At 39.7% G+C, this 13,026-nt stretch overlaps 1 protein-coding gene across 2 annotated transcripts in view; it reads left to right on the forward strand.

The window, feature by feature from the left end:
- Nucleotides 1-10,651, forward strand: part of VCL (vinculin) — a 63,093-nt gene extending 52,442 nt beyond the window's left edge. Inside the window, exons 15-22 of one of the 2 annotated variants that reach the window (XM_034065304.1) lie at nt 352-460; nt 1,443-1,745; nt 2,343-2,467; nt 2,778-2,963; nt 5,265-5,471; nt 7,666-7,869; nt 8,485-8,589; nt 9,268-10,651. In XM_034065304.1, the coding sequence (XP_033921195.1) occupies nt 352-460; nt 1,443-1,745; nt 2,343-2,467; nt 2,778-2,963; nt 5,265-5,471; nt 7,666-7,869; nt 8,485-8,589; nt 9,268-9,414 (1,386 nt within the window). In that variant the 3' untranslated portion in view covers nt 9,415-10,651. The remainder of the gene's footprint in view (nt 1-351; nt 461-1,442; nt 1,746-2,342; nt 2,468-2,777; nt 2,964-5,264; nt 5,472-7,665; nt 7,870-8,484; nt 8,590-9,267) is intronic. The other variant, XM_034065303.1, reaches the window with a different exon arrangement.
- Nucleotides 10,652-13,026: the final 2,375 nt, after the last annotated feature.

Below are 13,026 nucleotides of genomic sequence, written 5' to 3' on the forward strand. Positions count from 1 at the left end.
TGTAAGTGGGAAAAAAAATTATTTTTAATGAATATTTTGTTTCCATATTAAACTTCCATCCAAAATTTGGTGCTATGATAAGTATTGTACTTTAGTGCTTTCAGGAAATGTTTTAAAGATATATTAGCATGTAATTGAAGTTCCAGGGGGAAAAACCCCAGTATTTGTGTCCACAAATTCTAGCAGCATTTTACATCTTCAAGCAGCTAGATGTTGCACTAGAATTAATTAACTAGTATTCCAAATGAGAAGCTACACATCCAGCCCTGAAAAAACACATGCATTTTTCAAGAGTGTGTGATGTTGTTATATACCGATACTTCCATAATTACAAATGTTTTCCATTGGCAGGTAGTATCAGCTGCTCGTATCCTCCTGAGAAATCCTGGAAATCAAGCTGCTTATGAACACTTTGAGACTATGAAAAACCAATGGATTGATAATGTAGAAAAAATGACAGGTAAAATAAGAGTCTCTGAAGGTTATGCTTGTGGCTAACTAGCTAGTATGATTTTTTCCATAGTCTGTTTGAATTGCTGAAACATGCATGAGAATAATGACTGATGACAAACTGAGAAGTGGGAATGTGCTTTCTGAGTCTAAAAATATATATATGTTACAGTATAAAGAAGCATCTTGCTTCATATTTGTTAATTCTGAGCTCCAAGGGAGTAAATTTAGCTTTAATTCCTTTGTAGGGAGAAGTAGAATACCTGTCCATGTCAGGGGAGTTGGAACTAGATGATCTTTAAGGTCCCTTCCCACCCAAACCATTCTATGATGACTATTCATTAGGACTGCTACTCTAGCAGTGTATCACTGTAGCAGCTTGAGGTTTTTCTGTTTAGTCTTGGTGTATTGAATTAGGACAGATAATTAAGTGGGGATAAGAATAAAACAAAGCTGCTGATCTACTGAATCCTGCTGAGATGCCTCAGTGTTTCAGTTTTTCCAAAGTGCAGATCCTTTGCACTGGTGCGCTTATCTCTTGACTGTGTACTACCTCCTTTTCCATCCCCAGAAGCAAGTTGTGGTTATTTTAAATCTTACTGCTTTATTGCTATAAATCGCCCTTAAGTAAAAGCACAGCCAGGGGGATATTTCCTTTTGGATGAATGGGAGAGGTGTAAAAAGTAATGAATATGCTTAAAGAAAGTTGGTGGGAGGAAGGAATCTCTGCTGCATGCATTGTATAAGCCAGTTCTTGACTTGGGCAACATTCCGTAGTAGATGGGCAAGAGCTTGGGATGTCATTAGTGGGATCATGACCACATAATCAAGTAAAACTGCAGTTATGCATTTGGTTTGATTTCCATGTCCCCTTCTCCCCCTTCCCAGTTTGGAAATAACTTATTTCTCTGATTGTGAGCAGCCTCTGGAATACAAAACACCCCTTTCCACAGTTGAAACTAGAATATTAATGTGTGTAACTTTTATTCTAGGGTTGGTGGATGAAGCCATTGATACTAAATCTCTGTTGGATGCATCAGAAGAGGCAATTAAGAAAGACCTTGACAAATGTAAAGTTGCAATGGCCAACATTCAACCTCAGATGCTGGTAGCTGGTGCCACCAGCATTGCTAGGCGAGCAAACCGCATCCTCCTGGTAGCAAAAAGAGAGGTTGAAAATTCAGAGGATCCTAAATTCCGGGAGGCTGTTAAAGCAGCTTCTGATGAGTTAAGCAGAGCTATATCACCGATGGTAATGGATGCTAAAGCTGTGGCAGGAAACATTTCTGATCCCGGTAAGGATTTCAGTCAGCTAATTGGTTGGTTTTTACTAGCTGCAGATGATTGGAAATAGTGCTCATTTTGTCTTGTACAGCTGTGTGTCCCCTTTTATGCAAATGAAGTATACACATAAATCTCAGAACGGTGAAATCAAGATCATGACACGAATCCTGTGTTCAGATTTACAACTGCTGAATCCTGCTCTTCTAAAATGCAGTGAAAGCCCTTTGGCATAGTCAAGAGAGAAGGATTCAGCAGTCTCATTTATTATTTTATAATCCTTATTAGAAGTATTTGTTACTAGCTATCAGTAATACTGTTTTATATAAGAACATATTACCTAATTTCTTTCATTCTGAAAGTTCTGTTAGGAATTACTTTGGCTATTGACCGTGACTTACTCAGCCACGGCTTTATTTTATGCATGTTCCATATGACACATTTGAAACATGTAAATCCACTGCAAACAATTTGGTAGTTTTTAAGCATATTTTTTGTCACAGCTATAAGTGTACTTGGCACAGTATGGTGTTGAAACAATTTTTTGGGGTAGTGTTGCAGTTCTAAACATTGCAGAATGCTCTTAAATTGGTAATGGGATTTTTGTTCAGGTTTGCAGAAGAGTTTCTTGGATTCTGGATACAGAATTCTGGGAGCTGTGGCCAAAGTCAGAGAAGCCTTCCAGCCTCAAGAACCAGATTTTCCCCCTCCTCCTCCTGACCTGGAGCATCTTCGTGTAAGTGCAGCATAGGCTGTAATACAATACACAGCTGTCACTGATGTGTGGATTGCACACTGTAATTGAGAATATTTTTATTCCTTACAAATAAAATGCATTGTCTGGCCAGCCATACATACAAGTAGCATTAAGTCTAAAAACTAGCAATCTGGTTTTCAAAAGGAGAGATTAAAACATGGTATTTCCTTTAACAAGGGGCATTTGAAAACTGGAAAAAGGCCCTGCAGTCATGTCTTGCCATGACACCATTCTTGGCTCAGTCTGTGTACTGTTTCATTGCACTGAATCAGATTTTTGCATTTCTTAGCTGACTGATGAGCTTGCTCCTCCAAAACCACCACTGCCAGAAGGTGAGGTTCCCCCACCCAGACCACCACCACCTGAAGAAAAGGATGAAGAGTTCCCAGAGCAGAAAGCAGGAGAAGCTATTAATCAGCCCATGATGATGGCTGCTAGGCAGTTGCATGATGAAGCCCGGAAATGGTCTAGCAAGGTAAGAAGTTGTTAGAAGTGTCTTGTGCTACAAGGAATTTGTTTTGGTTTGGGTTTGTTTTGGTTTGTTAGGATCAGTGTGTTTGGTCCAAAGCCAGTTGTCTCAGTGACAGAGGAAATCGTTGAGACTTCCAATGGCAGACCAAGTAGTAAAAACACTGCTGGAATTAGAAACCCTTTTAAGTTTGCAGTGAACTAGGGTCAACTGTTCTAATACTCAGAATTGCTAGAATGCTTTATTGACATACCCCTGGGAACACAAATATGCCTTGTATGCTAAGCTGTTTGTGATCTTGATGCTAGTATTGCCTAGAGAGCCACTAATAAGCTGATTGCTATATTTAAGAGACTTTGCAATATCCATGCAGACTTTTAAGATGCCAGCAGCAGGAATCATGAGCTAGCTGTCTTAATTCTGGAAGGAGCTGCAAGTTATTTTGCCATTAATCTAGCACACTTATGATAGTAGAATTGATCATATATAGATGGCTTGGTCTCATTCTTTTTTGTATTGAGTCACACTCACTGCCAAGGTCAAAATCCTTCATTTCCTTACAATTTCAGTGCTACGACAAAGCAATGTGAACTCATCAGTCTTATAACTCCTTTGCTTCCTCCCCTTTTTCTCCCAAAGAGATATATTTTATCTCTGGCAGCAACTGAGTAACAGCTTCTGAGATTTAGGCTTCTGCAGGTATAAATTAATGGTTGGAACTTTGCTTTTGATATCTCCACTTTTCTCTCATCATGTTGTTTAATGAGCATATCAACTTGAATAGCTTACAGAATCAAGTGCTTTGTGCTTCAGGAACATTTGTTCTGGAAGTACAGATAAAATATGAAAGAACTCCTGCAAATCAGTGTGACAGTCTCTTCCATAAAATGAAAAGCTTTATTTTCACAATACTTTTGGATGTACCAAATACGTATTTACATTACTAAAGGGATAGTGCTGGAATGTATTGGTCATCTAGGAGGGTAGTTTTGAGGTACTTTACCATGTGTTATGCTTATGGAGAGGCAAACAAGTACTTAGTCTTTTAAAAAAGTTTTGGTAATGTTCTCCATTCTTGTAAGATCTAAAATTGATTTTGTTTTTTTCTCCTTTCTGGGCTTTTATGTACTCCATTTTTCTCATGGAGCACAAACTGAACAGAGGCTATTGCTTTAGCTTTCCCTGCCTTTCTTGCTCATTTGGATAAATCAGAGAAAGACGGATGTTTGGAAACCTTTTGTTAGATTAAGACTTAAATAGAATTTGTCTTTGAAGCTGAGTTGATTTGGCAGCATGTGAAAGTTACAGCTTCCTTCCAAAACTTCTGTGTGTTTTTGTTTTAGTTTGGGTTGGGTTTTTTCTATAAAAGGCCATATCTTAAGCAAAGCACAGTTGAAAATGCATTCATTTTGGTAGCTGGAGTTTTATCACACTTGGCTTTAGTCAAAGAAATGCAGTTGGTAAACTTGTAGGATATTTTTGTGTTGAAATGCTGCTTTATTTTAAATGCCTGTATTGTTATACCACTTACCTCTTCCTTGTGCCTACCCTAACCCTCTTTTTTCTCTTTCAAGGTAATGGATACAACATAAACATATTGTGGCAAAACAGTACCATGTGCTTCATAATCCTTTTATTCTGCTAATTCTGTTTCAGTATTTTTTAAGTGTTACATTCACAGCATTCATAACATTCAGTATCATCTCCTCTTTTTGTAACCTGGTGTTGTTCCTTTTCATGTTATTCATGACACTTTAATGCTCATTTCACAGTGTCTCCCATCCCATCTTTTTTCTTTTTACCCTGCAGCAAGCAGTGTCAGTGGGTTTTGTGTGATCATGCTGCTCTCTCTTCTTAGCACATATATGTGAACAGCTCCCATACAAAGCTTTCTGTCTGCACAAATACCACGGTCATCAGCTGCTGTGCCTGCTTCTATGCAGTCAAACCAGCTTTCATCTAAACAGGAAATCCATCCATTTCACCACTGTCTTGCCAGAAATGTTCTGCAAGCCAGCCTCTGTCTGTAGAAGCTGTATCCTCAGATGGCAAACGATGCTGCATCTTTGAATTGTAACTTCTTAATATTTTTGGTAACTTTGGTCCACAGGTGAAATGTTTTTTTTCCTTCTGCTACTCTTGTATTACTTCCTTCCTCTGACCTGATCCTAGAGCGGCCTGGTCAGATCCTGAGAGACCAAGAGGATGTTTTGGTCACGAAAACAGCTCAGTTCATGCTCTTCTACCAAATTCTGCTTCTTGTACTAACTGTCCCCTGTTTCTCCACCCTTGCTGCCACCTGCAAAGCCTGTGACTGTGATTAATGAAGCGGCTGAGGCTGGTGTAGATATAGATGATGAGGATGATGCAGATGTTGAATTCACTCTCCCCTCTGACATTGAAGATGATTACGAGCCTGAGCTGCTGTTAATGCCAACCAATCAGCCCGTTAACCAGCCCATTCTGGCTGCTGCTCAGTCTCTGCATCGGGAAGCAACCAAGTGGTCTAGTAAGGTACTCCCGAGTCTCCCTGGGGACTGATCCATGTGCATCCAGCCATTTGGAACGCTGACACATTTGCATCACTCTTGATCCCTGCTGGGCCCGACCATTCTGAATGAATTAAGTGTGTCTGCACTTTATTTTAAGGACTGAAAGTGGCTTCACAAGTTTGCTAGATCTTGTTTGTCAAGCTTGATTTGGGTCACTTATTAATATTCAAAGACTTCTTTTCCCCTTGCATCTGCCTGTTCTTATTTGTTGTAGCAGTTTTTGAATTGCAGTAGGGGCTGTCTTCCCTCTCCTGCCCCTGTTCTTTTTTTTCCATTGATTTGGACTACCTGAGAAGCCATGGGTAATGGTTTCTTAATGACTTCCAGATACATCAGAGTATACAGCATTCAAGAAGTCATTTAACCTGTCTATTGTGCTTGGCCTCCACTGGTGCCATCAATTAAGATACCTTCCAACAACAAGGAATGGCTTTGTATGGCAGTGTTTCTCGAAGAGGATTGACTGCTGGCTTGCACTTGGCTGTATTGCAAATGCTGGTCTTGAGAGAATTCTTTTATGAAGAAACTGCACTGAATGCTGTTAGCTGCTGAATTGAGATTGTATTTATACAAAACCAGTGGAAATCTTAACATGAGATTCAGACATTCACAGGTAGCCTGTCTCCTCTGTGTAAACACAAATGCTTGCAAGACTGGTCACTTTTCATAGCATGCTGCAAAAATAAGGTTGGTGTCCCTTAACAAACAAAGATGAGGGGGGTGTATGTGTATGTATGTTTACATAGGTAGATGTACTAAACTATTCTATTAAAAAAGGGCTTTAAAAATGTTCTTGTCCTTTACAGATTCTGATGCTTGGATAACTTGTTAGAGAGCTTCGTAAATGACACTGGTCCTAATTTCTTGATCCTCCTACGTGAAAACATGGAAAAACTTTGTTATGTCATTTGCATCCTAACTGGTTACACTAGCAAACTATTTAGCTATTAGGTCACGGTAATAAATAGTTCAGCCTTTTGTGTTCTCTGTATCTGTAAACTATCTGGGATATCTTCTTGAATTTGCTAGCAGTGAGTCATGGAAATATGTGCTTATAGGGATAGAGAATACATTTGTTAAGTTGGGTTCTCGCTGTGTACTCTTTGCTCCAAACTTCATCAGTCATTAATTGTGGAATTACACTGAGGAAAGTGTGCACTAATCCTTAAACTCACTCTGCTAATACTTCATCCACACCATAGGAATGCTTCATGGCACCAAGTAATTCACTGTTGTTTAAAAACTTTCTACAAAGGTGAATCTAAATATACTAATAGACTACTAACAATTGATTATATAGGTCTGCTTTTTCTTGCACCAGGTTTCTCTCTGGAACAGTGTGTAAGAAATAGTGTTCCCTCATTCCTACGTAATTCATGTTTCAAATATTTCTCAGGGTATTTCTGTGACTAATTTTGATGTACAAGAAATCTGGCTTTTAATGTAAGAAATACCACTCCATCATCTTTTGAACTACTACGTACTTCTCTCCTGAAAGCTTTATTTTTAAGGGGGAGTTTTTGTCAAAAAGGAAGTTAGGCTTTCAAGGAATACCTTGAAACAAACCAGCCATCCAAAACAAAGAAACATAACAGTTGCATCTCATTTCCACATCACTTGTGACAGAAGTTTTGTATGTTACAGATTCCCTTCCATTTTTCCTTTTGCAGCATAGCAGCACAGCTGATGCTTTAACAACTTCATTTTCAGAGGCCACTGAATATTTCATGCTCAACTGTTATGACTACACTATTTAACTTCATTTGTGCTATTTGGTTTAACAAGCTATTTAGCACACTTTTAATTTAAAGCCTATTTTGGGAAATCTGGAATTCCAAATCCTAATAACATGCTTTATCTTAAAACCCATCCAGCACAGCAGTAACTTTCATCCCATGGACAAAACTAACACTTCTTTTATCACTTCTTTTCCAGTTTTGAAGCGAAGTTTTTCCTGAGTGTTAGGAAGAAAAATGTTAGAAACGTATGATTAGTACAGATCTTCCCTGTTCCTTGAAGAAACCTCTCTTCACAAATGGTTCTTCCATCCATAACCTCTAGAAAGTGCTGCTACCCAACTGTAGACTGCCACTGAGCCATGACTTCTGTGCAGCACCTGTGGTGGTGAGAATGCTAACTCATCTTCTTCTCTTCAGGGTAACGACATCATTGCTGCTGCTAAACGAATGGCGCTGCTAATGGCAGAGATGTCACGCCTGGTGAGAGGAGGCAGTGGAAATAAGCGCGCCCTCATTCAGTGTGCAAAGGACATTGCTAAGGCCTCAGATGAAGTCACTCGGTTAGCCAAAGAGGTGGCAAAGCAGTGCACTGACAAGCGCATTAGAACAAACCTCTTGCAGGTAATGAGTTAACTTGTGAATGCCTCAGCTTCCCTCATCCCTCTTGCTCTGCTGGCGTGAGTAAGCACAGGAATTGTGGCAGTAAACCATGTATCTTTCCTTGGCTTGGAAGGTTTTGTCAACTTCTACATCTGTTTTTAGATCCCATGGCCAGATATATTTTGTAAAGTCAGGATTTGTTTAGAGGTGAGTGGAAGATGCCAGTGTGCAAAGGAGTTAGAAAAATAGGGTGTTATGAACATTGGTCTGTCCTAAGCCTGCATTGCTTTGTATTTCATCTACTTACTCCTTTGTATCAAAGAGTAGCAGAAATATAACACTCCTTAGTGTTTCAGTCTCAGCTAAACGTACATGATGCCATGTGTAACTAAGCAGGTCCTTGAGGAATATCTGGAAGAAAGGAAAAATATTTGCTCCATCCCCAAAATTCCCAAAGCAAGTAAAATCAAGTAACTTACCAGTATTTGTCAGGAAATCTTGAAGTTTGAGATCCCCTCTATGCTTATTCCTGATCTTACAGTAAAAACAAAATCAAAAAGTGTTCTGAAAAAACCCTAACAGATAATGTGCTGGTTCAGCTGTCAACGTGGGGTGGTTTTTATCCCCCTTCCTTAGGTCTGTGAGCGAATCCCAACCATCAGTACACAACTGAAAATTCTCTCCACTGTCAAAGCTACCATGCTGGGCAGAACTAACATCAGTGATGAAGAGTCAGAACAGGTAAGAGCTGTAAAATTGATGCTAGTGTGGAAATGTCGATAAGCTTAATGTGAACAAATGTATACATTCAGTATTGGCTATGTTCTGGGAACTCGACGTTTGGTGGCTTACCTCAGCCAGTCAGTGATGATGATTTTAGTACAACACCTTGGTTTCTGACTCAAAAGCTGCAGTTTAATAGAGGAACATCAATCCTTCTCAAGCCAAAAAGGTACTCTGGCTCAAATTTTTGTATGAACAACTTGTTGATTTCCTCATTTAAACAGTGAAAACTGAGCTAGCTGAAGACCTTGCTTCTACAAATAGAGCAAGTTTGACATTGGAGGAGTAGAAGCACTCTGTGGTTGAGTGTACTGAAAATATTTGTTCTCCAACAACATCCTGAGTACTTGCAGTTCTGTTAGCTCCCAAATGTGTGTTTTCAGTTCAAATCCTGCAGTTTTTGCTTCTGGGAGATTATTCTACTTTGAGATACTCAATTTTTATTCAGATTTTGCATAAATACACAAATGAGGATTCCAGAAGTTAATTGTTTCATTTATTTTTTCATAGTTTAAGTTAGCAATAACCTGACTTAAGCTGCTTGTACCGGGGGTCCTTGTGCACAATGGGCTTCTGCGCTACTCTCTTGGACATGGTATTTACCAATACATTTGAAATTTGTCTTTTTCTTAACAGGCAACTGAGATGCTGGTTCATAATGCCCAGAATCTCATGCAGTCTGTGAAGGAAACTGTGAGAGAAGCTGAAGCAGCATCCATTAAGATAAGAACAGATGCTGGATTCACTCTTCGCTGGGTCAGAAAGACCCCCTGGTATCAGTAGACACTTGCCACATAGGTATTGTTTTGTGTAACTTGAAATGCCTTTTTCTTTTTTTCTTGGAAACAGAAGAGATGTACTGACAGCAAAAGGTGCTGTATACATGAGCTTAAGACTAGCTTATGCTAATGCCCCATTCTAAGGGTATGAATTAGAATGCATTTCAAATGTCTTCAGAACACATGTGATATCCAACACCTCATGGCTTCCGATGGTAGACAGTTCATATCCCCTGTTTTTTATCAGTTTGCTTTTGAAAACTCTCTTCATGAGTTCTGTACTCCCAGAAGCACATTTCATTTATGCACTGTATACTCCAGTAGTTTCCATGTGATGATATAAAACATGGACCTCACTTCAAGCTTGTGTTAAGAGTCTAGGACACTATTGGTTACTTGGCAGTTTTTTAGGGACAGTGATTGATACAGAAACATTGACCACTTCAGCAGGATTTCAGCTGCCTGGTTTTAAACCATGCAGAAATGATGGAAAATATAGGGGGGTTATATTAAAAGGTATGGGAGGGCAGCAGAACAGTTGTAAACTGAGGATTACAATTCCATATCTGGAATTATATTCTCTGATTTGTGCCTGACAGCAGTATTGTAATGAAAATTTGAGCTGTCTTTGTCACCCTCCTGTAACCCTGTAAGCAGGCATTCCAGAACTCCTGTACTGTACTGAAATGCTTTGCAGCGGATGTTAGTGGCACACTGTTGACAGTTTGAGCCTTACAGCTGGAGACCTTAACTCATGGACATCTTTCCTTCTTGATCAATTCACTAATGTAGTGGGCTGGAAAATCCTGGTTCTCTTCAGCTAGCTGCATGTCCAGGGCCAGAAAACACCACATGCTGGCTCTTTCCTTGTGAAAACCAAATGAGCACATGCAATTATTCTTTAACTCTTCCCTCCATTTAGTGTTATTCCAGCCACTCAAGGTGAAAATTCAAAGATAAAGATACTGAATTAAACAGGACATTTTGCTTCATTGTCCTGGTTTCCAACAACGCATAAGGTTTTTGAAACCTGCACGATTTCAGAGAAGAGCTGCAGTGACATGAAACTCTTTCTAGGCAGCCTAATGGCTGCCAGCAAACAGTAATGTGAAATACACCTGGCTGTTTTTACTGTTCTTGATGTTTGGAGGCTCAGAATCTTTTTTCAAGTTCTAATAATAGGGAATTGCACAATGTGTTACTATATCTTAAAAAAGGCAGACGAAACCATAACAATTAACCCCCCCTCACCCCCCCCCCCCCCCCCGAACAAAATCCCCCATCCCTCTCATTATTAAAATAAACTTGGGATGCTTTTATCCTTCCATAACTGAACATGCCTTCATAGATTTATATACATATATATATACACACACACATTCATTTAATTGCTTCCTGGTCTCTTTTGGCACTTGACAGAAAGCAGGATTGTTGTTTTAGAATGAGTCTCTGTACATTTGCAAGACTTCTGCCCAGATCAGCACTGACCTCATGATGCTCTCTTAATTTGCTGAAGTATTGCATGATCAAACCACCTTTAACAGAAGTGCCCTTGTGGAAGAACTGCTCTGTCTTAACAGCTCAAAGGAGGGGGTACATGACAGTTTACCTGTCTGCAATTCTACATTTGGACTTCCTCCTCTCCACCCCCTTTGTTGCACTGTTATCTAAAAAGGGAAGTCAAACTGATTTTACTACATCTGCCTCAACCTGACCTTAGCAAGAGAAAACGTGTTCATCTTGAATTCACTCCTTGTGTCTTGGTGTTACGGAATATGTGGTACTTCAGATCTATCCTTAATAGTCTCTTCCTGCAATGACCTGCAACGGGAAGAGGAAGGAAGGAGTGCCAGAGCCTTAACCTGAATGTCTTGCATTTGGTTGGTTTGTACCAGATCTTTAACATAATTGTTATGTAGTAATTTCTATTTAATAGTAAATAACACTGAATTAGGTAGGGGTTATTTTTAAAGGATTTTTCTAAGTAGTCTTCCTGTATTCCTTTTTAATGCTCCCCATGTTTCCTCCCTTCCCCCTCCCCAACTCAGGCTTCTCTGTGAGATATTTTTTTTAGCATCACTGTTTAGTTGCTTGACTGATTAATGCAATATTACTAATGCCTTTAATACATAATTGTTTATGCCAAAGATCACCTTTTGTTTATTGCAGAATGTTTGCAGGAAAGTTATGAATCATGGTTGCCTTTGATATCTTTCCAGAATGTTTGCTATAAGTTCTTGGCCTGTTTTGTAGAAGCTGAGATCCGTGTCCACCTTATGCAATTACTGCTTTTTTTGAACTCTAGTGGTCTTCAGACCTGAAATGCAGAAAATATTTGAAAACAAGACCATGAATGTCACTTAGAAATGTTTTGCCACTATAAAACTTTGTTTATAAACCAAAATGTATTGTATAGTCTAATGTTTTCAACCTTCCTTTGGTTCTGTTAAAACAATAAAAATGCATTTGTACAAATGTCAGCCTGTGAGTGTTAATGGTAATGGAGCAGTGGGTGACACTGTAACAAGGGGAGTAAAAAGCTAAAGCAGCAGGAATGCTAACGTAAAAGGACAGATGTTTCTACATATTCTGAACAAAGTGCAGAGTTTCTCAGGCAGATGATGTTCAAGTTGTTTCTGTCTTTTTGTGCCTATAAAACTAGTAATTAAAGAACTTAATGGAAGCTGCGATCCAGTGGGGAAAAAAATGGAGCTCTTCCAGAGGTGTGGTGGTCATCTGCTCTAGGAGCATTGGGCAAGGGTCTGAAAACTTGAAATGGGATTTTCTGGCCCTGTCACCAAGGGAAGAACCGCTGCTCTGTCTTAACAGCTCCAAGGATGAGGTCCTCATTAATTGGAGTTTTACTTGACAAACTGAATGCAGGGGTGAATAGCATGGAATCCCTGCCCTGCTCCTGACACTCCTTCACAGTGAGAATATCTTAGAAACACTTCACTAAAGTATTTACCAGCACACATCATGTTCTGACTTTGTGCACCCAATGTTTGTTGGTGCTGTGGGACCCAACAAAATCCCACAGTGCCAGAAAGCATCTGGAATCTAGTAATGATAGGTAAAATTCAGATTTCGTGCTGTACACACAGTTCAATCTATATCTGAGACAGGATGAGAACCTGGGTGACTTTTGCCTTTGCAGCACTCCTGGAGGTGAGCACCCAGGGAAGGGGAGATCAAGGGCTGGAAGTACGAATTCATCAGTAACAACACCCTCCAATTCCTTATGCTGTACTACTCCTACAGGTGCTGCTGCGATTTTTCTTTAACAGGGAGAATGGAACACAGACTCCTTCTGCAGGTTCCTCAGTTGAGTTTCCTGTGTCTGGAGAACTGGCAGGAACCAGCACATCACCAGCAAAAGGTGTAAGCCTCACACAACAACCACCATTTCTCATGCTGAAGGTAGTTCCCTAGCAGGTAAGTGTAATTCTTGCTGATGGTGATTTCCAGTGGTGTGCTGTGAAGTACAGATGGAAGCTTTTCCAGAGACAGAAGCTTTGTGAGTGCTCCTCTGGTGTTCTAGATATAGAAGGCTGGTAGGGTTCATCCTGCAACTTGCTGAGTGAAGTGCTGGTGTGAAGGGCAGCCCATTTTGATA

Source organism: Melopsittacus undulatus, chromosome 8 (genome assembly GCF_012275295.1).
Source record: "Melopsittacus undulatus isolate bMelUnd1 chromosome 8, bMelUnd1.mat.Z, whole genome shotgun sequence".
Classification (NCBI taxonomy): domain Eukaryota; kingdom Metazoa; phylum Chordata; class Aves; order Psittaciformes; family Psittaculidae; genus Melopsittacus; species Melopsittacus undulatus.